Source organism: Lineus longissimus, chromosome 9, assembly GCF_910592395.1.
Source record: "Lineus longissimus chromosome 9, tnLinLong1.2, whole genome shotgun sequence".
NCBI lineage: Eukaryota > Metazoa > Nemertea > Pilidiophora > Heteronemertea > Lineidae > Lineus > Lineus longissimus.
The window spans coordinates 9,313,328-9,338,899 of NC_088316.1; the positions used below are offsets into that span (position 1 = coordinate 9,313,328).

The 25,572-nt window shown below is 42.6% G+C and overlaps 2 protein-coding genes across 3 annotated transcripts in view; one reads left to right on the forward strand and one right to left on the reverse strand.

Moving 5' to 3' along the window:
- LOC135493844 (gamma-aminobutyric acid type B receptor subunit 2-like) overlaps positions 1-25,572 on the reverse strand; it is a 600,170-nt gene that overhangs the window by 69,407 nt on the left and 505,191 nt on the right. For both annotated transcript variants that reach the window (XM_064781458.1, XM_064781459.1), the window contains one exon: positions 1,689-2,024. In XM_064781458.1, the coding sequence (XP_064637528.1) occupies positions 1,689-2,024 (336 nt within the window). The remainder of the gene's footprint in view (positions 1-1,688; positions 2,025-25,572) is intronic.
- Positions 8,791-11,094, forward strand: LOC135493848 (golgin subfamily A member 6-like protein 7). The gene is made up of 5 exons (XM_064781468.1): positions 8,791-8,947; positions 9,432-9,503; positions 9,601-9,831; positions 10,154-10,329; positions 10,578-11,094. Exons 2-5 carry the CDS (start codon positions 9,472-9,474, stop codon positions 10,766-10,768), a joined length of 630 nt encoding a protein of 209 aa, XP_064637538.1. The 5' UTR covers positions 8,791-8,947; positions 9,432-9,471; the 3' UTR covers positions 10,769-11,094.

The window sequence follows — 25,572 nt, forward strand, 5'->3', positions numbered from 1 at the left end:
GATTATGTTGAATAGGATTTTTTTCTCCAGTAAGCTATGTGGAAATGGGCTTGGTCATATCCACACGGCTTGCATTCTTGCGTGGGTCAATTTCGGTAGTTGTGAGGCAAATTTTGAATTTGACGAGGAGGCGTGTTGTAGGCCCGGTTCGAAATGTTTCAATGACATTGAGTGATAGATTGAAGCGAGGAATAGGCCTACGTGTAGCCAATCATGATACAGGGCCCGTATTCATAAAGCTACTTAAGTCAAAGTGGGGCACCTACGATGCATCTTAAGTTTAGGTGGGGTACTTACTTAAAATAAGTCATATTCATAAATATACTTAGGTCAGGTTGTCCACTCAAATCAAATCTTAGATTTGAGACACCTCCGGGGCAGTCTTATCTCTAAGTGGACTGGTTCTTTCAGTTCATTTCTAGCATGGCGCTCATCGGAGATGAGTTTGTTGATGTTGGCTTGGCAACATGAAATTGCACAGAGGCGTGCAATTTGCAGGGAAATGGTTTTTCGTGATCGCCTCCAACCACAAGACTTCTAAAACGACTTATAATTATATCAGCGATATCGGTTTGATCGGCAAACATTATTCTTGTGAGGGATGACCACGAATTGGAAACTAGGAGGAATTACGCGCTGCCCCCTGAGTTAAAACTGCTTGCGACTCTCCGGTTTACAATTTTTACCCTTGCGGATCATTCCAACAGCTGGTGATACTGTCAACATTTCCAAACCAACCACGAGTCGAGTAATTGTGGAGGTAACAACCTCATTGAACCAAATTTCTGAAACAAGATGATACTCCTCAATCATCTGTTTTTATTATCAGATTCTTCGATTTCACGGTGTTATCAGTGTGGTCGATCGAATGCCTACAGTACTAGGATTCTAGGACCTTCTTTTCATGAGTGGAGATAATATAAGACGTTGGGAAGGGAATGAGGTCATCCTTAGGGTATCCATTGGGGCCTTAGCTTATGACGCCATTTTTGAAGCCTAACATCCCCGGGCAACGATGATACAATTGTGTACAGAAAAATGATTTGTAATTTGCACTATTGAATACCCACGATCAATGAATAATGATATAATTTATAGGCAGAAATCAACAAGAAATATGACACGGGTACCTGATGTGTCTTTTGAAGAAAAATAAGTGTTCCACTCAAACTTAAGCGGTCAACTGGGCTAAGTGGGGCACTGAGTAGTTTTATGAATCCGATTTTAGGTGGGGAACTTTGGGAAGTTGACGACTTAGGGTTATGACACTTAAGTTAAGACCTTTTATGACTATGGGCCTTGAAACTCTAGTAACTGAAGATATTTTAAATCTTACAAAAGAAGTAACATGTTAAGGAACAATCACGGGCCCATTTCAGTTCTGGTGGTATTGTCTGATAGATTTATATTTTGGAAAAGTATAATGTAAAAGTGACCTTTGTCAATTGAAATTATCACTAACAGTGGAAAATTCGAGTAAATCGCTTCTTTCTACAATCGAGGGAGAAGAATAATTGTCAAATCCTGAGCCTGAAAAGGGCGTTGACTAAGTGCCGATCGCCTGAGTGGGGGATGGTGGTGGTGTTGGGGGGGGGGGGGGGGGGAGGGATGGGTGCAGGATTGTCACTGATCGATGCATTATACTCATATAATTTCATAAAAGGCAAGAATGATAGAAGATTACTAACCTTTGGTAGGAAAAGGAGACATAGCGTTGCCATCGTAGAGAGTAATATACAGGATGATATGATGAGGTACGACATGGTTGGTTCATTCGTCAGAATATTTGACAGCACCACAACGATCACACTCATGATGACCACATTGTAGACACTAAAGCCGATGTACTGGGAATCATTCAAAGCAGGAATTTTTACATGCCGGGTAGACCAAGCCATGTAGACGCCAAATATAAGCAGGAGGCCTTTGTAGGTATATAGAGCACCAGTCCATTTCTGTATGTGTATGGAGTAGCAGCGGGAAAGCTGGGGGACGAATATAACGTCAGGGTCTTCTTTTGATATCTGGAAAATTGTGAAAAAGAGAATCGCATTAAGAGGCAAAAGGATTACCGACTGAAAAAGTGCTTAAAGGCCTCATCCAAACCTCAAATTCTTGTCAAAAATGCGGATTTAAAATTTGGTAGAGGTTATATACACATCATGATATGAATGGAACAGAAAAAATATGGTTGCTTCCACGGCACTGCATGATGGGAGTGCAAGGAAGCAAGCAAGCAAGCAACGCACTTCCGTACACTTCATGGTGTGAGAGCAACGTAGACAGTAATTTGTCTGTTCACAGCATTTACATTAAATAATCATTCGGCTCATTATAGAGCTCCGCCACTGACTTTATGCTGCATGTTGTGAACCCAGTACGTCATACATAGTGTGGTTACACACTGGCCACTTACCGGGAGCTTATATGTAGGGACAACGTATTATACAGAGGTTGGTCGTCGATTTTTAAACATAGAGGGCCAAATTCATAAAGGGCGTTTAAGGGTTAGACGTGTACAACTTCTCTCTAATCAGTTTCAGGTCTTGTTCATATTCTGTGAAGATTTACAAGAAGGACCTGAATCTGTCTATTCAGTAGTTAAACGCTGTTTTAAGCTAAACGCCCTTTATGAATTTGGCCCAGAATATTTTATTGAATTACATCTGCTAGTCGCGCCTGTCAATTTATTAACACTTCATAGGCGGTGGCGGATGTCCCGAAAACGACCCGATTTATTTGCATTGATTGTGCGTTGATGGTCCTCGAGTGGCGAATAACAACTTTATGTTTCTCCTGATATAAAAACGAGCTTGTTGGAGCGGCCGAAATGAGCTGCATTTTGCCCCAATTTGAAGTGAAGCGGGCAGATCGTCCAACGCCACCGCCATTTTATTCTCCAGCTGACGTCATTGATGAAACGGTTATGTTAATTCGCCTATGCTGTGGATGCAACTACCTTGTTCGGCTGCGTCCACAGCAGACATGCTGTGTACATAGCCACTTCGTTAAGATTTGAATGCTTTCTTTATTTTCGAAAGTGTTTCGGCCATTTGAATGAATATAACTATATAGTGATCTTGAAAACGACCAGGTTGTTCCCGAGTCCTGCTCATTACCTGAACCAATTGATTATCTTTTAAGTTTTATAATTGTTTTTTGATATTTTCTTAAAATTAATTTTGGGGAACAAAACATTAGCAAGTGTCCAGTAGTTTAGGAGATTGTCAAAACGTCTTAAACGATTACCCAGCCACCGTAACGAAGTCAACTAGTTAGATGTTGTTTGATAAAAAGAACTCTGTAAAACATAAATATGTGATTATCTGTTCGTTACAGGACGTCTCTCTCCTACCCCAAAAGTAAATACGTCCCCAGCACCACACCCACCAACCATAAAAACTAAACACCAATCACCCAACACATCACATCACCTCCGTCTATCACAATCACACCAAACTATATTCAAACTAACACACACATGCAAACCTAAGTCACTTTGTGACAATGCCTTTTCCATACGTATTTGTTGCTTCTTACAGAATAAATTATCAGACCATGTACAATACTCACTTCATATCTACACTGTCTCTATCGGGCTTTGCACCAATGATATTTTTACCACACGGTCACGTTCTCTAAAGCTCGAACTCAGAACATTCTTTCTTCTTAAGTAATCCCCTCCGACATTGTGCACACCCTTAATAAAAGCTTATCTCACTGTGAATCGGAATGGCTGCATCAGGCAACGACCACCTCGTCAGTCTCAAGTTTGAAGCTCGCTTCTGGCTGCAGTAACAGGAACTGAGCGGTTTATGATCGGTCTCAACGGTAAACTTTCCACCGTTGGGGTACCTCTGGAACTTCATGAGGATATCCCATATAATTGCGTAACACTCCTTTTCCAATCGTTGAGTCGTTCGCCTCCCTTGGCAGCGACTTTTTGCTGGCGTACAGGACTTGCTACAATACTCCTCCATCTTCCTCGAGCAGGGGGGCATCGGAGGCATCTGCCCTAACGATAAAAATTTCTCCAAATTGTGGAGTCACAGAATCGGACTAACCGATATGATGGTCTTTAACTTGTTGAAGCCTTGTCTTTTACATCTCCCCATCGAATTCTTGTCGGCAGGCCTGTCAATGGTAGCGCAATCTCTGCAAAGTTTAGAATGAACTTGCGGTAGAAGTCAATCAACCCAAGGAAGGCCCTCATGATCACCTGTTTCTTAGTAACTAGTACTGGAGCTCCTCTCATCACCTTGATCTTGCTCTTATGCGATAGCAGCACATCGCCACGGACGTCCGTTTCCGAAACAGTCGAGACTCTGAAACCAAATGAAACACTTCGAAACTTTGGCAGTCAGACGTCCATCTCGGAGTCTTGTCAAGAAGTCACGAATGGTCAACCCAGGGTAAATAACCAAGAATTATATCATTGAAGTAATGGCTTGCATCCTTTAGTCCCTTTCATACAACCCATATTAACCTTGTGAACGTTGGCCGGTGCATTCACCAAACCTAACGGCATAACCACAAATCAGTAGTGCCCTTCGGAACAGAGAAGGCTGACATTTCTTTCACTTGAGGGGTTGGCAGCACCTGCCGATACCTCTTTGAGAGTTCAAACTTGGTTAGATAATACTTTCCAGCTATATCTGCGCCATACTATTGACTTTTATATAGATATGTAATGTTAAACCATTGGTCCTCACGTACGTGCGCCCCGGTTCTCTCGGCCATGTTGGTTCTGTGAGAAGTTTTAAAGTCTTTTTTGCTGTTGTTTATATATTCAGATTACGAACTAATACATATATATCACAAAGACTTTGGAATTTTTGTCATGTATTATTTCCTTCTACCAGTTAAGATGAGGCAGCCATGTTGTTTGTTCCAATGATGCGAGCTGTGGCAGCATTTTGCCAAGAAAACAATGAATGAAGTCCTGCATAGTTATCTGAACCAGTGAGTCGAAGGCTAATGCTGACAGCGAATCAGATTGCGGAGAGTCATGATAACTACCACCGATATGTACAGGGATGAAGGAAAAGCTCAGTTTCCCACATCCCACCGACGCATGGAGATATTTCTGTCTTCATACCTAACAGACAGATACCAATCAGTGCTGATTGACAATGCTCAGTCCACCCCAATCTGCTAAAGTGTGGTGTTCCCCAGGCATCTGTCCTGGGGCCCAAGATGTATACCATGTACACAAAACCCCTCGGTGACCTGTTGAGGATTCACAATCCAAATCGCCACTTTTATGCGGATGACGCACAACTCTACAAATCATTCCGCATTAGATGCCTACACAACACCGTTTCTTGCACTGAAAATTGCCTTGCTGCCACTGGCACATGGCTAGCTAACAACATGCTGAGCAAGAATGACGACAAAACCGAAGTCATGCTTTTTGCTTCTCCTCACAACCTCAAAGCCTTGGACCACATTGCTATACAACTCAAGTTGTTTGGCTCTCAGCAAGCTTTGAACCGTCTCAATATAGAGTCCCTCTCAGTAGCGGGGATTGACGTCCAAGTGACAACAGGACCAGTGAGAAACCTGGGAGTTCTTTTCGATCAAACAATGTCAATGGAAAATCAAGTGAATAGTGTTGTAAAATCTGCAACGTACCATCTTCGGAACATTGGCCGGATACGCAATTGTCTTACCGAAAGTGCAGCTAAACTCCTGATCCAATCCCTTGTGTTAACAAGACTGGATTATTGCAGCAGCCTCCTTGCCGGCATTACCAAGAACCTAATGCACAAACTCCATCTTACACAAAATCATGCAGCCAGGATAATAACTCGAACTCGTCGTGACCAGCACATTACACCCATGCTCAGGAGGCTACACTGGCTTCCTATTCCTCAAAGAATTGACTTCAAGGTGTCACTCCTTTTGTTTAAGTGCAAAGCTGACCTTGCCCCATGCTATGTATCAGATATTGTGCCACTGTATGAACCCAGCCGATCCCTGAGGTCCCAGAACCTAGGTTTGCTCCAAGTACCCAGGTACCGCCTGGCATCATATGGTGGCAGAAGTTTTGTGGTGTATGCTACACAACTCTGGAAAGACTAGACATGAATGTGCGAAATGCTCCAACTGTGAGCACATTCAAAAAGGTGCTGAAGTCGAGATTATGGTGACTTTGTTTTCAAAGCGCAGCCGAGCAATCATACGTTATTGGATAATTGCGCTATATAAGTCTTATTTGAATTGAATTGAATTGAATATACAAGTTGGTGACTGCCTCGTCGGGTCCTCACCAGATGTAAGAAATCTTGGTGTTATCTTTGACACCAAGATGAACATGGAGAAACAGGTGACCAGCGTTTGTAAATCCGCCTATGCACAATTGAGAAACATTGGTCATATCAGGAGGTACCTGACCAACCGCGCAGCGAGATCTATCGCTACTGGTCTGGTCATTTCCAGGCTTGACTACTGTAATTCGCTTCTCGGCGGGCTGCCTAAAGTTCTTACCAAGAGGCTGCAACGGGTCCAGAATACTGCAGCCCGCATCGTAACCCGCACACCCAGGCATGAACACATCTCACCAGTGTTAAAGCAGTTGCACTGGCTGCCCGTGGAGAAGCGAGTTCAGTTCAAGACTCTGGTTCTGGCCTTCAAGTGCCTGCACGGCCAGGCTTCTAGGTATCTCTCTGATATGATCAATATTTACAAACCTCAAAGGCTCCTAAGGTCGGAAAATTCTTTCACCCTGGTTATCCAAGGTGCACGGACACAGTACGGCGAACGGCGGTTCAGCGTTTTCACCGCCAAGCTCTGGAACCAGTTGCCAGAGGGCTTACAAAAGGCACCCAGTCTAAACATCTTAAAAAAAATGCTCAAAACACATCTTTTAAACTAGTGCCTTCTGTAAGCCGATGTAACAATCCCGGGCCGCGAAATTTTATTCTGCAGGATACTTCTGCCACAGTGTACATCTGACAGCCAATCACAATTGGCGCGATCTTTGACGTCACACTGTTTATTTATGCATGATAATGCAAATACAATGGACGATACCGAGTCGCATGCCGAGTGCCACTTCAACTGTGAATGTGACAATAGTTCATTGTCTGACCCCAATTATGCACAACTCAAGGTTTGTGTCGTCGTGTTTAGGAATGAATTGCACAGATTCATTGTAAAATTGATGATATTATGCGTACAAAAGAGGCATCAGCTGATCTGATCGCTACATTGCAGTGCATGCATTGATTTGTGAAATTTTAAGGGGCAGTGACACTGACAGTGTTGCCAATGTTGATAATTATTAAAGGGACAGTGTATCCGATGTCTCGCGATTTGTGAAATTTTAAGGGGCAGTGACACTGACAGTGTTGCCAATGTTGATAATTATTAAAGGGACAGTGTATCCGATGTCTGCTGTTGATTTTGGTAGTTTGAACATTGTTGAAGGGCCATTGTATAAAACACATTTTGACAAGCAAACAAAATAAATTGAATGGTGGCGTCACCTATGCATATACATGCAGCAGAACTAGTTACACGGTTGACAGATAAACATTCAACCTCGGCTATTTTGCCGAGCACAGTGCGTCTTTAACAGACAAGTCCAATAAATACAGTCCACTCGACAATGAAAATACATGTTAAGATACTGCAAATAAATATATTTTAGCTAATATACTCCTCTAACCATTTGCTAACTTGTTCTTTCCAAGATTATCAGAACACGTGGCATTGTTGACATTATTGCGCCATGTGGAAAGATGATGTCAACAAAGACACGTGCTTGCCTTGAATTCTGATTGGCTGTCAGATGTACACTATGCCAGAAGTATCCTGCAGAAAAAAATTTCGCTCCCGGGCCGCGAAATTTTTTTCTGCAGGATACTTCTGGCATAGTGTACATCTGACAGCCAATCAGAATTCAAGGCAAGCACGTGTCTTTGTTGACATCATCTTTCCACATGGCGCAATAATGTCAACAATGCCACGTGTTCTGATAATCTTGGAAAGAACAAGTTAGCAAATGGTTAGAGGAGTATATTAGCTAAAATATATTTATTTGCAGTATCTTAACATGTATTTTCATTGTCGAGTGGACTGTATTTATTGGACTTGTCTGTTAAAGGCGCACTGTGCTCGGCAAAATAGCCGAGGTTGAATGTTTATCTGTCAACCGTGTAACTAGTTCTGCTGCATGTATATGCATAGGTGACGCCACCATTCAATTTATTTTGTTTGCTTGTCAAAATGTGTTTTATACAATGGCCCTTCAACAATGTTCAAACTACCAAAATCAACAGCAGACATCGGATACACTGTCCCTTTAATAATTATCAACATTGGCAACACTGTCAGTGTCACTGCCCCTTAAAATTTCACAAATCGCGAGACATCGGATACACTGTCCCTTTAATAATTATCAACATTGGCAACACTGTCAGTGTCACTGCCCCTTAAAATTTCACAAATCAATGCATGCACTGCAATGTAGCGATCAGATCAGCTGATGCCTCTTTTGTACGCATAATATCATCAATTTTACAATGAATCTGTGCAATTCATTCCTAAACACGACGACACAAACCTTGAGTTGTGCATAATTGGGGTCAGACAATGAACTATTGTCACATTCACAGTTGAAGTGGCACTCGGCATGCGACTCGGTATCGTCCATTGTATTTGCATTATCATGCATAAATAAACAGTGTGACGTCAAAGATCGCGCCAATTGTGATTGGCTGTCAGATGTACACTGTGGCAGAAGTATCCTGCAGAAAAAAATTTCGCTCCCGGGCCGCCGAGAAATTCACCGAGAATGAGCCATTTATGCGTGTGACGTCATCAGTCTATGGGTGGGTTTTTCCGATCCCGATTGCGGTTTCCGAGAATCAGGCGCTGGATCTCGTATTGCCAAACGAGGACATTGAACAACAAAATGGCTAATTTGTGGGACACTATTGCGGTAGGTCGTTTTGTAGAGATGCACGGCAGTAACGGTAGAGTGCTAATCTTAATCAAGCAATGAAAATGTGGTAAATTGGGCTCCCCAAGGTGCAAAAAATATGCCGCTCTTGTGTCAGCCCACTTATGTATCATTGTATGGGCGGATATACATGCATGCATGCATCATTGCATGATGACAGATCGAGTCGCGTTGTGTTGTCGTATTCTGGAGAACGTGCAAGCGAGCCAAATAGAACCTCTAGATATGTAAACAAATTGTACCAGTAGGTGAACCTAAAAATCAGCGAGTATCAGGGTGAGGGATCGGAGCACATCGAGTAAAGTAGGCATGGGTGTAGCAGCCGGGCCCGGGGTGGGGGCTTCAGCCCCTACATTTCAAGAAATTTGTGGATTTTTTCAGACTTTCACCGTGATTTGGGGTGAGTGTGGTGTGTAGCATAAATTTTGATATTTATTTGCATTATGGGTTTCTTTCTTTTCAGAACTTAAAATTACCGATACCAGAACCATCTGAAGGGGCAGATGATTGACCAACACAAGGAGGCACCATCAGGGTATGTATAGACATGGACCTGAACACCTGAAATATATTGTCTCCTGAAGAAATCATAAAACATTAAGCCCTAATGTGGTTTTGATAATTTTTTTCAGTCCGAAGATGCTTCGGTACAACCCCGGGTATGACATAAGTGTGCTGAAGGAGGTCCTTCTCCTCAATCCTTTTGATGACGCCAGTAGATGGGATGAGATTGCAAAGGCCTTTAATAAAGAGCTCATGAAAAGGCGCCCCGATGTGCAGGCCGTCAATAGTAGATCAATCAAGGAGAGGGTGGAGAAATTGTTGAAAGCTTTTAAATCAGAGCAAATGGCGGCACTGAGAATGTAAGACATGTAAAATTTTAAGTGAACTTGAACATGCAACCACACTAGTTTCCAAGGGTTTGCATCTAATAGTGATGCATCAATGTGTGCCTGAGGGTATCACAGAAGGTATGTACAGAAACAAATGATATGTAGCCTATTGCAGGGCAGATGCATCCACTGTAGAAATGGGGAATCTTTGATAAAATACTCAATACTTGTGCTCAATGATATTTAAATTGATTTGTTTCCTATGTGCCATTTTCAAAATGGTGGGTGTAGTAAGCTAAACTCTAAAATCAAAGGGCCTTGATGGTACATGTTACTCTGTCTTTTCTTGCAGATCAGGAACAGCTGAAGAATACACAGAGAGAGACAGCCTTTTGACTGAGATATCTCAGATGAAGGATGAATCGCACGTCAAAAAAGCCTCTGAGACAAAGTGTTCCGATGACAAAGACATCATAAAACAGGGGGAGGCCGTAAGGAAACATGCCATGGAAGGCATGGCAAAAAAAGGTAAGCATTTTGGTCTCAATAAAGGCCCCCAAGTTATTCAGATTCTTGTATTGTACAGGTATTGTAATGTATAGCAAGTTGTTGTTTTTGCCCGAGTACTCGTTATCCTCTTTATATGGTTTTACACCAAGACACCCCTCCCCCCGCCTGGATGGTATGTTTGACGCATTGAACATAATCTGTGCCATATAATATTTCAATCCGATATACGCTATCTACCTGTAATATCTCACGGGTTTTTATTTCAGATGACTCTACCCCATCGAAAAAGGTCAGGAGAACACAATCCATGTCTGAGTATGTAGAGTACAAAAAAGCAGAAATTGAGCTTAGAAAGGAAGAGTTGGAGGTCAGAAAGCAGGAACTGCAAATGGAAAGAGAGGAGAAAGGGAGAATGTTTTCGATGATGAAGACCATGCTTGAGAGTATGAAAAAGTAGTGTTATCGTTGTCTACCTATTTTGTTCAAGGGACACTTTTTCTTAACCACCCTGTAGGCAGAATGACTGTTACCAATTACAATTACAATTACAATAACTTTATTAACGTATAACTACAGCAAGTTACCAGTCTAGCAGCTGTTGAAAATTCATCTGACTTTTTTTGGATGAACTTTCATCCTGAAGTGTTATTTTCGTCAGATGAATTTTCGTCCGGTTTAGAGAGTGTTCATTTCTAAACAACTCATTTGGGTGAACTTTGATCATTTCACTGCCAACACGACCAATAGGTCAGTAGTTTGAGATTTGTCATATAGTTTATTTTGAATTTTTGAATTTTCATTGTTGAAATAAAAATATTGTTTATGTTTCAACTTGAGTCTGAACTTCTAATTTCCCAAAAATAGTCTATAGAAAGCCAATCCTACATGAAGAGTCTGAGAGTTGATGATGTGGCTCTTATTGGTCCTTTATTGGTCCCCCTTGTAAATCGTCATTAGTTCCCAATGTAATCCTGAAGTGATGGAGCCTCCATTTTAAAATAGGAGCCGGTCTGTGATCCGTACAGGCAAGTGTGAAAATTGGTCAGAAGCCCTGCCACTAAGTAATACTTGGCAACAGGCTGAAGGAAGACCTTTAAATTCTTTTTAAAGTCAACAAAGGCCCAATATTTCAGAATTTTTCCAAATGTCAATTCCACCGAAGTGCGCACACCAGACATTGCGGAATTGAAGTCTTCTTGTTGCTGAGTGAGAACAGCTGCTCCTTCTCTGAACGGGGAAATTAACCAAGGGCGGTTTGGGTAAGCTGGATCTCCGTATATGTAGAAGTTGTCTCCTGTTGCCGTTCGGGGCAACTGGTCGAGCTGGCGAAGAAGACCACTTTCCCTCAAAATACCGGAGTCATGTTTGCGTCCTTCAGCCGGCCCCCACAGATTCGCGATTAGTCCATTAGAAAGCGTCAATGATTGAAATTTAATCGCATGTACCCTCTTGTGCCCATTGAATACCACTCTTTGAAGACGAATTGGTCGGCATATCGGCCTTACAGTCCCGTCTATGAAGCCGAAGCAGTTCTCTAGAGGGGCACCACGGCCATGAATCGCGTCAGCGTAGGAGCGAAGATGGTTGGCATCCATCCACGGCTGATCAACCCGATTTAAAAGATGACCATGCCTTCTGTAAATGAAGTCGACCGTCTCGTTTATGGCAAGTGATAGCACTGAGATGGGTCGGCCAAACAATTCTTCCATATCAGTCAGACGGTTAGGGTATGAAAAGCGCCTGAGTGTCATGCAGAGAGCATCCTCTGCCCGTACTACAGACCGGTTTCTGCAAATTATCACCGGTCGCAAGTCGAGCACAGAGACAAGATCTCTTATCTCATCCTTTCCAAATCTAAATTTGTCCAAGCATTGCGCCTCGTTCAGTGAGTCAAGATCAAATCGGCTCCAGTTGAGGTCAAACGTCGGCTGTTTTTGGTGAAGTAGCTCATTCTCCATTACAAAATCCAATAAATCTTCGTCGTCGAATTGTATGGCCAGGTCCATCAAAATTCGCGCCGTTCCTCCCGTTGCCATGTTTGCGTCTATGGCGCTGCCATCTAGCGGAATTATAAAGAACTGCGTTTCTCGGGCGCCGGACTGCGAAAGTAGATTCGTGAGTTGGTGTGCCGGGAACGGGAACGAGAATAATTCTCGGTTGCGCGGTTCTCGGAACGGGATAGCGAAAGGTCTCTGAACGAGCATCAGCTTGAAACGGGCGCTATAGAAATTCGGTATGTATGTATCATGAGATGGTTACTACAGGCATGCAGCCTATGAGCATGGCATCACTAAATTTACAGCTGTCCTTCACAACAACGAAGTGGTAGAGGTTTTATTTAGGATAAGTCCGCAGTACATTTTATTCCCATTATCCATCGAAATGATATTCCTAGAGTAAGGGCGGAGGGCAAATCGTCAAAATGGAGCGCCTCCTGTGCTATCCTTTCAACGTCACAAGAGAGAATAATGAACAAAAAAGGGTAGGCAAAGCTTCCTTTGCGTTCGGCGTAATAGATGTCGTCATGGATGTGGACACATCCTCGGCGACATCTATCGTCTCGCTAGGAAGTATTACTTGAGTTAACCGTGTAACATACAAATAGTTCCCTCATTCCCCCAAAAACTCTTCAAATATCCCCCAAACTACCCAAAACTCCCAAAACCTCCATAATTGCGTAGAAAAGAAACGTAATGATAAAAGAATAAAAGAACAAATAAGAAAGCCGGGAGAGACATAAATTGTTGAAACCGATACCATAATGGTTACGTGGGCTGAGGACTGATATTCATGTATTTCCAACGTTACTCATACTGAAGTAGATCAGAATATGCTCAAGATTGAGTTTATTGGCCAGTTAGTAGAAAACTTTAAAATCTAAACTACTGTAGTTATGCAGTTCACAGAATGATATACCGTTATGAGTAATAGGATAATGCGAGTAAGACAAAGTAAGACTTTTCCCAAAACAAGCCTAGAAAACGTAAATTCAGGAAAAAGGCCATTTCTAGTTTTACCACTTTGTCCTTTTACTAAGGATAAGCTTATGTTACTAGTAGTGGTATTAAATATTAAACAAGGGGTTTAACACTAAATAACTGATTTATTACCCAGTAGCAACACAGCATAAGGATATGTTAAAATATGACTTCTTTAACTTTGATGTTTATGTTTCCGTTAATAGTTTTTTCATCGTAAAGGAACTTAGCATAACTCCCGGGTCAACAAATTTGAAAATTAGAAAGGACTGTGTAAGTCTGATGAAAAACCCATTATCGTTTTACCAAAATCAATTTAACATTGCTGTATGGTTGTTACGAACTCTAAGGCGAGTTCCGTGGGTTGTCGCGTTGTGCACTAGATCGATGCAGTGTATAAAGGAATTGAACGAGGTTTTCAAAGGAAATATAATATACAAGTTTAATTCACAAAATAACATATGTACCGGTATTGTAAATGACTTTAACTGAGTAGTGGCGCGTGTCGACCTAAGTTCTCGCGATGGGAGCAGACTTTACGGTTTCAATTGTTTCACTAAGTTCGAATTGCATTACCTCAGCACGCACACAAACTTGACGCCTCGTGATTCCTCGAATCATTCATACAAGTTGTATCTTATGTCGTTTCTCTCCGTGCTCGTCTCGTGACCCAGCGATTCGTCCCTGTTAGCACAGCTTCCGTTCGGCCTCCTCATGGAGCTTTTGTTCGGCTTTCTCATGTCGCGGCACCCCTGCCTTCAGCTTGCTCGGACTCAACATTCGGACTTCAGGACTCCGCCTTCATTCTGCCTACTTTCAAAGTCTTGTGCGGCCTTCTCGGTGTTATTTATTAGTCTGCCCCTACGCTCCCTGCGCGCGGTATGTATTACCCGACACGTAACACAAATTAAAGTTCACGTAACACAAAGTCCGTAGAATAGAATTGTAGAATAGTCAATAGAGTTTGGATTATAACAATGGTTTGCAACAACTGGTTGTGGGATAAGGTCATTTTACAGATTTTATGCTTACTTATCAAATAAATAAAACTATGAAAAATTTACAGATACCAACACCTGGTGAAAAAAATTTCAATGAATTAAACAATAACATAAATCGTAAGAAACTTTGACAGTTACTTTGTGGGTTTAAACTGAATGCTAAATATTATTTCTCAGTGTTTGAAAGTAATGAGGGCTCGAATTCCTGGATTGTACAGGATTACGACCCCAACATAGCCAATCTAAAGTATTATGTAATAACATCATTAAAAACGTTCTTACTCGCGAAAGCCCTCTAAAATAAGATGTCTCCAAGGTTTGAAGAAGGATGGGATGCTGTAATGGATAAATTCACGTTCTTCAATGTGGGAGCCAAGAACACTGTCATTAGACATAAAAATGTAATTGATGTAATCAAACAAAAACCATGCCAAACATACCAACAATTCATGATGACTCACATGATACCATTAAATTCCTACTGTACACGGTGGTTGGTAATTTGGTTGTTTTACTTGTTAAATAAATATGGCCGAAGGAGGAGGAGAAGACTCAGTAGAAGGTGATGTTAATTGAGATAATACTGATGATCCTATCGATCCTATTGATAGCAATACAATTTTTGATGATTAAATAACAGAATACAACACAGGGAATAGGGGTAATTTTTTAACTGCTGAAACTACCTTTTCAAGTCCAGAGAGAGCGAGAGGTGTTGTCCCTGAATTGATGGGAAAATATTTAGAGTACACTGCTATTATTGACAAGCTTGATACTGCAATGAAAGGAACAAACTGGGAAAACAAAAATAACAATCTGAATAAACTCGCACAACAAATGCAAGTGGAAGGAAACAAACTTTACTACAAACGATCAAATAAAGAACTCATTGATAGTTAATTTTTCAACTCCAACCAAAGACAGGGGATGAAATATTTACCTTATGAAAAAGGGGAAATACCAGTAATTGAATTAACAAAAAGGATGGTAAGTTATTTGCTGAGAAAACAATAAAACAAAGAAATGGCCCTACTTTTCTTCAAAAAATTCAAGAACTGAGTGCACACGATACACCAGCACCTTATCAACCAGCACATATGGAAGACCCAGAATCAGTAAGACAACCTCACCCTGAAAAACATACATTAATTGATGTAATCAGTTCAAACCAACCCATCAATAGGATAATTGACGCAACGGATGAAGAATTAAAAGCAGTCGGTTTAACATAATATGCATCGAGAGAAATAAGAGGGTTTAAAAGGCGGGTGATGAACTTGCTGCTGTAAAGAAGGTTATGGACATGAAATAGAAGAGCGAGAAAATCAACTTGAAAAAGATTATGTAAACACAGTAGAAAAAGATGTTAAAGAAAACCTAACATTAAAAGAAAAGATTAAAACATAAACAAAGAATGGTTTAAAGATAAAAGTAAAGACTGAGAAAAAAAGGCAGAAGTCATAAAAAAACTTAATATGGAAAGAAGAAAAGTATTTGAATCGGATAGTGAAATGGAAAGCGGTGTAGGAAGAACGAAACACTTAATCATTGATGTCTTAACGAAACTAGATTCAGATATTCCTCTAAAGGATAGAATGCAGTTACTCTTCAATATGGAAGGTTTAACAATTGGTGCCATACTAACAGCTGTTACTATGGCGTTGACATCTCTAGGCCTGCTTATCAGTAATGCTTTGAAACCTGTTCCTAAACCAAACCCACGGCCAGGACCAGGACCACCTAAGCCAGATCCTAAACATTCGATACCAGATAAGGTTAAAGATGGCCTTAAGAAGTTTGCTGAGTGGCTTAAAGAAATGGCCACGAAATCAGCTGCGGCTTTACCAGGAATAATAGGATCTATTTTTTCATTCCCATTGAAATCAATAGGTGCTGTTGTTGGCTTTCTGGCTCAAAATATGGTCATCATATTGGCTATCGTCGTCAGCTCTGTGATCTACGGGTTAATAGAAGGTGTTAAAGCCATTAAACAAAGGAACTAGTTAGATTTGTTAATCTAAATAAATAGAATGGCTACAGAAGGACTACTCCATACTGAAAGGACACATAATATACCACTTAGTTTGAAGGCTGATAGGAAGCATCACATTATCCCTCATAACCCGTCTTCTGCTAATCCTGATGAAACATTGTACGTTTTCAGAGTTCCGGCATTGAGAGATTCTTTCTACTTAAAACCCCTTTTCTGTCGACGGATGTCACCATTTCCGGTGATGCTAAAAACAGTGTGGTTAACAACATCGATAGAAACTTGATCTCCAAGATGGTGGTTAAATGGGGAACAGAACAGATATTTGATATTAACGAATACAGTCATTATTCGCCATTTAAAGCTTTGTGGTTAACAGAGGAGGACAGAAACGACAGGGTGTTTAAAGGAATTCAATCAGACAATCTAAGGAAGTTAAGATCTGGTGTATCTGAAGCTAATGTTAATGGTGAAACTAGTAATGAAAATACATTGAAGAAAAGTGTTCGGTAATAAATACAAGATACCAACGGATTTTGAAATGTTTTACAATCATGCTCCATTTCACAAGTTTTCTATTCACGAGGACTTGATCATTGAGATCACATTAGCACCCAAGGAGGAAATCATCGTAACAGACACAACTGTAGCCATGAACTACAAACTTGAAAATATCTGTTTTGAATACGACACAGTAACTCACAAGACAATAGCAAGTCAGCTCAGAAACAAGTACAATTCTGGCTTCGCAATCTATTACAATTAGGTAGATCATTTCAAGACTGTCAGTGTTCAAGCTAATGATACACTAATTAGCGAGAATATCAATTTTCCAAGAATGTCCATTAAAGGCATATTGCTTCTATTCGTGTCAGATTATGCTGATGGTTCTAGAGTTTCCGAGATGTTAGAAAACCCCAATATCACTTAAGTACAGATTACAATAAAGTGTTTTTCTAATCAAGTGTTCCCAAAGGAATGAGAATGATGGACCAATGGAATGAGATCAAGAAGCATTTCAGGTCTGAAGATCTTAAGAAAACTTATGACTGTTACATGACGATGGAGAAATACTATGGTGACACCAATCATTACAGGTTGCGATTGGATTTGAGAATAACACAGGACAGTCGCCTCCATGATTCAGGTAAAAAGCTTCAAAACACAAAGGATGGAATATAATTATCGATTACAAAAGAAACAAGAAAAGGGCCTTACAAACGTACTAATAGCAATAACAAGTATTGGATACTCTTACTTACTAAGGCTGAAAGGGTGGATGTCGTCCTGGGTGCCGACAAATGGTACCCAGGTTCGAGATCGACTGGACAATAAGCACCCTGGGTGCCATTACACTAGAGAAACAGCACCCAGCTTCTTTTGCCTGGCTTACGGATCTTAGGGACGAGGACCTTTCTTGCAATCTCGTTTTGTCTCGTGCCGTGGTACTTGCGGCATTAGCAGTGCGCAATAAAAAGAACAGATAAACAGAAAAAAACGCGTTTAGGCCTATAGGTCTGTCTTTGAAAGCACATTTCGGATTGTAGGAGGGATATATTCAGAGAATGACAAATTGTGTGATGACAAAATGAATGGATTTGCTGCGTATTTTTCTTGACAATCAGTCGATATGTACACATGGCCATGGGGCTAGGGAGCGTATGTCAACCTCCATCAGAAACCAATGAAAATCCGTTATTATAATGAGGTAAACAATGACACGTGCTAGTCTTGTATACTATGTTGATATACACTATACAGCCGGCATAAACTTGCTTTTTTGTTGTTTTTTTGCTCAGCCCCCCCCCCCCATTGTTCCAAATCCGAACACAACATCGATTAGTAGTGCCTACACACAGAGCACCGAGTGCAGTTTAACACACATATGGATGGACATGATACATGATGCGTGTCGGGATGATGGTAGGCCTAGTGCTGATGCTGGCATCTAGGCCCTTGAGGGGCCTAATTAGCGCTAGCAGCCGATTTAGGCCTACTAGCCTAAACCTTGTTATCAACATCGAATAGACTAAAATGTAGCATTTAGCACGATGTGATAACTTGATTATTCACCTTTTTGGCCTAAGCCAAACTCCATTGTATATTGTTTAATAACGTGTCGGGAACCTCCAGTGATTGGTCGATCACTACTTGAAATGATTGACAGGTCACGTGGTTACGAAGCTAATTGGCTTATGGGTAATCAACTGATTGAAGAGGAGAAGTATTAGAACCGTCAAGCTGTATGTACGTCTTTATAACTGTGTTGTTTTTGATGTCTGTTTATAGCCAATACAATATATCAAGGAAATCAATCTTCTTCGTTATTTGGACTTAGATGCTTCTTGGGTCAAAGCCTAGGTTACCCGGCCCACATTGGTGCATGTGACTAGGATTTATTGGAGTTTAAACGGAAAACAGGACATTTTTTGTTGAAGCCCGGTTGTTTCTTTCTTCAACATGCCCGAGGACACAGTGACTGTAACTGTACCAAACCCTAAACGGTCAAGGGCTGGTTATCGCCAGTCAGTGGAAAAACTTCTCAAGGACGGCGACGCTATTTTGGTCGAATCGGATATTCAACAGGACACACTCGATACGCTTAGTGCTATCATTGCCCTTCTAGAGGAAAAGCTGCCGATGCTCCGTGATTTGGATAATGTCATTCTCAATGCAATCGAAAAGGATGAGGACTTTGCAAAAGAATTCACGGATGCTGACGAGATTCTCTCAAGGTATCGTACCAAAAAACACTGCTTTGCAAGATTTCTCAAGCGAAATGAGAAATCAGACTCTAACTCTCGTGCGGAACCGGAGCGCACACCCTCTAAGAGGAAAGTCAACTTGCCAAAGTTGGACCTCCCCAGATTCTCCGGAAACATTCTCGAGTGGAAGTCGTTCTCGGATACGTTCGCAGCAGCCATCCATGACGATACCCAGCTTCCGAATGTACAGAAATTCCAGTACCTGAGGGGCCAGTTGGACGGTGAGGCCAAAGAAGTAATTGCGGGTCTAGCCCTGACAAATGAAAATTATGCCGTCGCTATGACCCTCCTCAAGGAACGCTACGGACAACAGCATAAGATTGTTCATGAACATATGCGTGCTCTGTGGTCAATGGGACCGCCTGCGGATGATGTCGTGTCTTTACGCTCGTTTTACGATCAACTAGAAAGTAACGTCAGAGGCCTAGAAGCGCTAGGCAAACCACAAGAGTCGTATGAGGCTTTACTCGTCCCCCTCATACTCGACAAGCTGCCGAGTCGGATTCGAATCACCATTACGAGGGATCATGTAGACAAGGAGTGGAGATTACGACCTCTACGGGAAGCCATTCTTCAGGAAATAAAGGCCGCCGAAGCTGGATCATTCTCAAATTTGAGTGGATCATCCGGTGTTTACTCATCAAGCAGTCCCGCCGCCTCTTCTGTGCCTACCGCCGCGTTCCTCGCCGTGAAATCAAAATCGGAAAGTGAAAATGTGCGCGAAAGTGATTCCCCGCCATTAAGCGGTGTTCGTTTTGCAAGCGCAGTGACCATCCGTCGAGTGAGTGCACGATAGTCAGCGATGTTGAAAAACGTATGGAGATTGTGCGTAAGGATCGACTGTGCTACAACTGTCTGGGTAAGCATAAAGTTGTCTATTGCAAATCGAAATTTCGCTGTTATAAATGCAAGGAGCGCCATCATACCGCACTATGTAATCCCACTAAGAATTCTGTTAACCCCGCACCAGACTCTGAAACTACACATGCAAAGTTGGCATTTGGTAAACATGCTACCCCGGAAGGCCCGGTAATACTGAAAACTGCCAAGACAATTGCTGTCAATGCATCACGCAAGATTGATGTGAAGCGCAGTGACCATCCGTCGAGTGAGTGCACGATAGTCAGCGATGTTGAAAAACGTATGGAGATTGTGCGTAAGGATCGACTGTGCTACAACTGTCTGGGTAAGCATAAAGTTGTCTATTGCAAATCGAAATTTCGCTGTTATAAATGCAAGGAGCGCCATCATACCGCACTATGTAATCCCACTAAGAATTCTGTTAACCCCGCACCGGACTCTGAAACTACACATGCAAAGTTGGCATTTGGTAAACATGCTACCCCGGAAGGCCCGGTAATACTGAAAACTGCCAAGACAATTGCTGTCAATGCATCACGCAAGATTGATGTGAACATCCTTATAGACGAGGGAGCACAACGCTCATTTGTCACGGAAAAAACCGCGAACTTTCTACAACTAGAAAAATTAGGAACCGAACGCATCAATATAGCGTCATTTGGAGACGACGCCAAGGGAGTTCGCGCAATGGAAAGTGCAAACCTTACGTTAGAAACAAAGGATGGAAATCGCTTGGACATGAGAGTGCTGGTAGTGCCGAAAATATCAACGCCGCTTAATACACACGTTACGTCTTCGGTTTTGAACCTACCCCACCTTAAAGACCTGAAGCTCGCTCAGTCCACCGATGATGCCGTCATATCCCTTGATGTTCTTATCGGTGCTGACTATTACTGGAGTGTAATCGGTGACGACGTCGTGAGAGGCAAAGGACCGACGGCGGTCTCGTCGGTTTTTGGATACGTTCTTTCAGGGCCAACCCACGAGGGACCATCAGCCAAAACTCGCACTGCTGTGATGAACATTGTTACTGACATCTCTCTGGAAGAAAAGGTCATGTCCAATTACTGGGATCTGGAGAGCATCGGGATCAAAGATGATTGTAGCGTTCATCCTACCCTCCGAGACGCATTCGAAAGCTACCGAGACAACAAGATCAGGCGAAATGAGGATACAGGACAGTACATTGCCAGTCTTCCATGGGCAGACGACCACCCCCCTCTACCAACCAATTTCGCAGTGACCAAAGCAAGAACACGATCTATGGTAAGGAAATTGACGCCGGAATTACGCTCAGTATACCATAAGATAATTCGAGAACAATTAGATCGCAACTTCGTCTCCCAAGGGTCAGATGCTGACCCCAGCCGCGGCCATTATCTCCCGCATCACCCCGTGAAGAAGGACTCAGCGACTACCCCTATTCGGATAGTATACGACTGTAGTTGCAGCCAGGGAAGGGGAAATCCATGCTTGAATGATTGCTTGGAGCCAGGGCCACCACTTTTAAACGATCTCAGTGACATTCTCCTTAGATTCCGTGTTAACAATGTCGGCCTCTCAAGTGACATTGAGAAAGCATTCTTACATGTACAGCTCGATGAAAGGGATAGAGAATTCACCAAGTTCCTATGGCTTTCGGACCCCGCCGACCCTGAGAGTGACTTTCAAACTTATCACTTCAATGTAGTGCTCTTCGGCGCCGTTTGCTCTCCATTCATTCTCAATGCTGTTGTGAAAACCCACTTGGAACAGGACGGATCCTCTCAAGCAGAAGACATGAGACGGAACATCTTTGTGGACAATGTCGCCGCCGGTACACCAGATACTACATCAGCTGTGGATTACTATACGAAGGCAAATGGTATGATGTACTCCAGCGGTTTTACCCTGCGCGCATGGGCCTCCAATGACCCAGAAATCAGAGCTCTCGCCGAGAAGGATGGCATTCTTGACGCGAAACAAGATGTTAATATGTTAGGAATGACCTGGCTAACTGAATCAGATGAACTGACTTATCCGGAAAAACAATGTGACTTTAAAGCGAATTTGCCCACAAAACGTGAAATCGTCCGCGCATCTTCAAAGATATTCGACCCCCTCGGATATCTGTCACCAGTACAGGTCAGAGCCAAACAACTCATTCAGAAACTGTGGGAGCGCAAACTAGAGTGGGATGAGCTGATTCCAGACGAGCTTGCCGCTGCATGGATGGATATCAAACGCGATCTTGAAGAAACGTCAACTATTAAAATCAAACGTCAACATATCGCAGGATTAGAGCCCACGGATAAATGCGACATTCATACTTTCAGTGATGCCAGCCCCCATGCATACGGCGCCTCTGTGTATATCACTTGCGGCGGGAAAACCTCTCTTGTCATGGCAAAAACACGCGTAAGACCGCTGAAGGATATCACGCTACCGCGCATGGAGCTCATGGGAGCCCTCATAGCAACAAGGCTCACAAAACATATTCTCAACGCGCTATCAAACTCTGTGCAGATCAACAACTCTACTCTTCGGACAGATAGTCAGATTGTCCTACACTGGATCAAAGGGAACAAGAAGCTGCCGCTCTTTGTCCAGAACCGTGTTGTGGAAATCAGAACTTTCCCAGGCAAAGTCCAGTATTGTCCGACTCAAGATAACCCCGCTGATCTATTGACTAGAGGGATTACCACTAATTCCCTAATACACTCAAAGCTGTGGTGGAATGGGCCCGTCTGGCTTGTTCACGGCGACTGGCCAATTAGCGAACTCTCTGACGCCTCAGTATTGTTACAGTTGGATAAGGAATTACCAGAACAAAACAATGACGCAGGAAAGGAAGGGGTTAATCAACCGGGAACCGGACTTGATTGTATAATCCATGTGAAGGATTATCACTCGCTCAAAACACTTCTGCGCGTTACTGCCATGGTCCAGAAAGCTGTGAAAGCATTCAAGGGAGAACGGCCGGATATTGACATCGACGCCAATGCGATGAATGAGGCCGAACAGTTATGGATAAAGACTGTACAAACCAGAGAATTTAAGCAGGAAATCCACACCTTAAACAAACCCTCCGCCAAACGGGCTCCACTGGTACAACAACTTCAATTATTCCTTGACGCTGGGGGCTACTTACGACTTAACGGTAGATTAAACAACGCGCCGATCAGAGAAGAAACGAAATTCCCACTTCTACTCCCGAGAAAACACCACTTCACGGACCTCATGGTACGACACGCCCACTGGACGTGTCTTCATACAGGGACACAAGGAACTGTTACCCATCTCAGACAACGATACTGGATTCCGCGAATTCGCGAAGTCGTGTTCTCGGTCGTTCGCAAATGTGTCACCTGCAAGCGTGTTGCCGGTAAACCATACAAGAAACCTGTATCACCCCCACTACAAGCGTTCAGACAACAAGAAGCAAATCCATTTCAGGTTTGTGGATGTGACTTTACAGGCGCCCTCTATGTCCTACTGAAAGGGAAGAGCGATGAAATCAAAGTCTATGTGTGTTTGTTTACTTGTGCAGTAACTCGAGCGATCCACCTCGAACTCGTACCCGATATGACAACGGCATCCTTTCTGAACGCGTTTCGAAGATTTACTGCCCGTCGTTCCGTACCTTCTCAGATGATATCAGATAACGCAACCACATTCGAATCTGCCGCATCAGAGTTGAAAAAATTAATGGATTCGCTTGAAGTCAAGACATACATGGCTAACCACCGCATTACCTGGACATTCAATCCCAAGAGAGCTCCCTGGTGGGGAGGCTTCTTTGAGCGCGCAATCGGACTTGCGAAGACAACAACTAAGAAGGTGTTAGGCCGCGCACGCGTCAACCTGGACGAACTAATGACTCTAATCACACAAGTTGAAGCTGTTCTGAATGACAGACCGCTAACCTACGTCGGTGACTTTGATCCGTTGACTCCGGCGCACCTCGTCCATGGTCGCCTAATGACCACTTTGCCATACTCACGCGTAGATGAAACTGAACTGATTGATCCGGACTTTGTGATAAACGAAAACGCCATGAGAAAGCGCGTGAAGCACCTCGCTCTTCTATTTCAACACTTCTGGGAAAGGTGGCGAACCGAGTACCTCCCTGCGCTTCGCGAAAGGCACTTAGAGAATTGCGGCGGGAAACTTGAAAACACTGTCAAAGTAGGAGACGTTGTTCTTGTCCACAGTGATGAAAAACGCAGACTGTATTGGGGCTTAGCAATCGTGGAAGAACTGAACTATGGGAAAGACAATCTGGTCAGATCTGTAATAATAAAGACTAAAAATGGTCGAACTTCGAGGCCAATCGCAAAACTCTACCCACTCGAAATTACGTGTAACACTCCTCCGAAAAAACAAGAGAATGACAATGCAAAACCTGAATCTGAGCAATCGGACAATACGAGAACCTTGTTGTCTCGCCGCGCCGCAACCGAGGCACGCTCCAAAATCAGAAACTGGAGCCAGAAATTGCTCCAAGCTGAACTGCTCATCTTAGATGTAAAACACTGAACTCCGAGTCACGCACGTAGGAACATGGTATTGATGGTCCATATCGATATATTTTACCAGACTTTTGCGACGTCAACATGAATACATTGTTTTCGGAATTGGTAATTTAGATTCCGAACCTCATTCGATCTTTGGACACCCACTACTTTAATCACTTATAATACTCTCAACACAACGCAATGCTTACGATCTTGCTTCCAGCACTGGGTGTGAAAGTTTACTAGTTCGTTATATTGAATGACAATCGGTTTGGGCATGTTTAATTGTTTGTAGTTTGTAGTTTGAGTATACACTCGTTCATAGTTTCTCATATAGATAGCTTTCGTTTCGATTTGTGTAAACAACGTGTATTTCTGAATCTTTAGTGCCCCCGGAGAATGTCGGGAACCTCCAGTGATTGGTCGATCACTACTTGAAATGATTGACATGTCACGTGGTTACGAAGCTAATTGGCTTATGGGTAATCAACTGATTGAAGAGGAGAAGTATTAGAACCGTCAAGCTGTATGTACGTCTTTATAACTGTGTTGTTTTTGATGTCTGTTTATAGCCAATACAATATATCAAGGAAATCAATCTTCTTCGATATTTGGACTTAGATGCTTCTTGGGTCAAAGCCTTGGTTACCCGGCCCACATAACGGTTGTACAAGACACATGTGTCAAACAGCATGCAGTCACTCGCGGGTGAAGAATATCGTGCCCACGCCCATCTGATGTATGACGTCACAGTCATCGCTGCCTGAAGATGGCAAACTACAAGACTAGCACGTGTCATTGTTTACCTCATTATAATAACGGATTTTCATTGGTTCCTGGAGGAGGTTGACATACGCTCCCTAGCCCCATGTGATATGTACCACGGCGCGAGATAAAACGAGATTGAAGAAAGGTCCTCGTCCCTAAGATCCGTAAGCCAGGCAAAAAGAAGCTGGGTGCTGTTTGTCTAGTGCAATGGCACCCAGGGTGCTTCTTGTCCAATCGATCTCGAACATGGGTACCATTTGTCGGCACCCAGGACGACATCCACCCTTTCAGCCTTACTAAGAAGGTTTTTAAGAATCAATATTGGTTCACTAAGTTAGGCCAACTTAGAAGAGGTTCTTAAACTGGGTTTAACGTAATTTAGTGGTTTTGACTTACGATAGC

Excerpts from the sequence above, each read along its gene's own strand:
- LOC135493848 (XM_064781468.1), top strand. The coding sequence starts at position 9,472 with ATGATTGACCAACACAAGGAGGCACCATCAGG. Across the intron at positions 9,504-9,600 it reads CACAAGGAGGCACCATCAGG|TCCGAAGATGCTTCGGTACA; the intron begins GTATGTATAGAC and ends AATTTTTTTCAG. Across the intron at positions 10,330-10,577 it reads GGAAGGCATGGCAAAAAAAG|ATGACTCTACCCCATCGAAA; the intron begins GTAAGCATTTTG and ends TTTTTATTTCAG.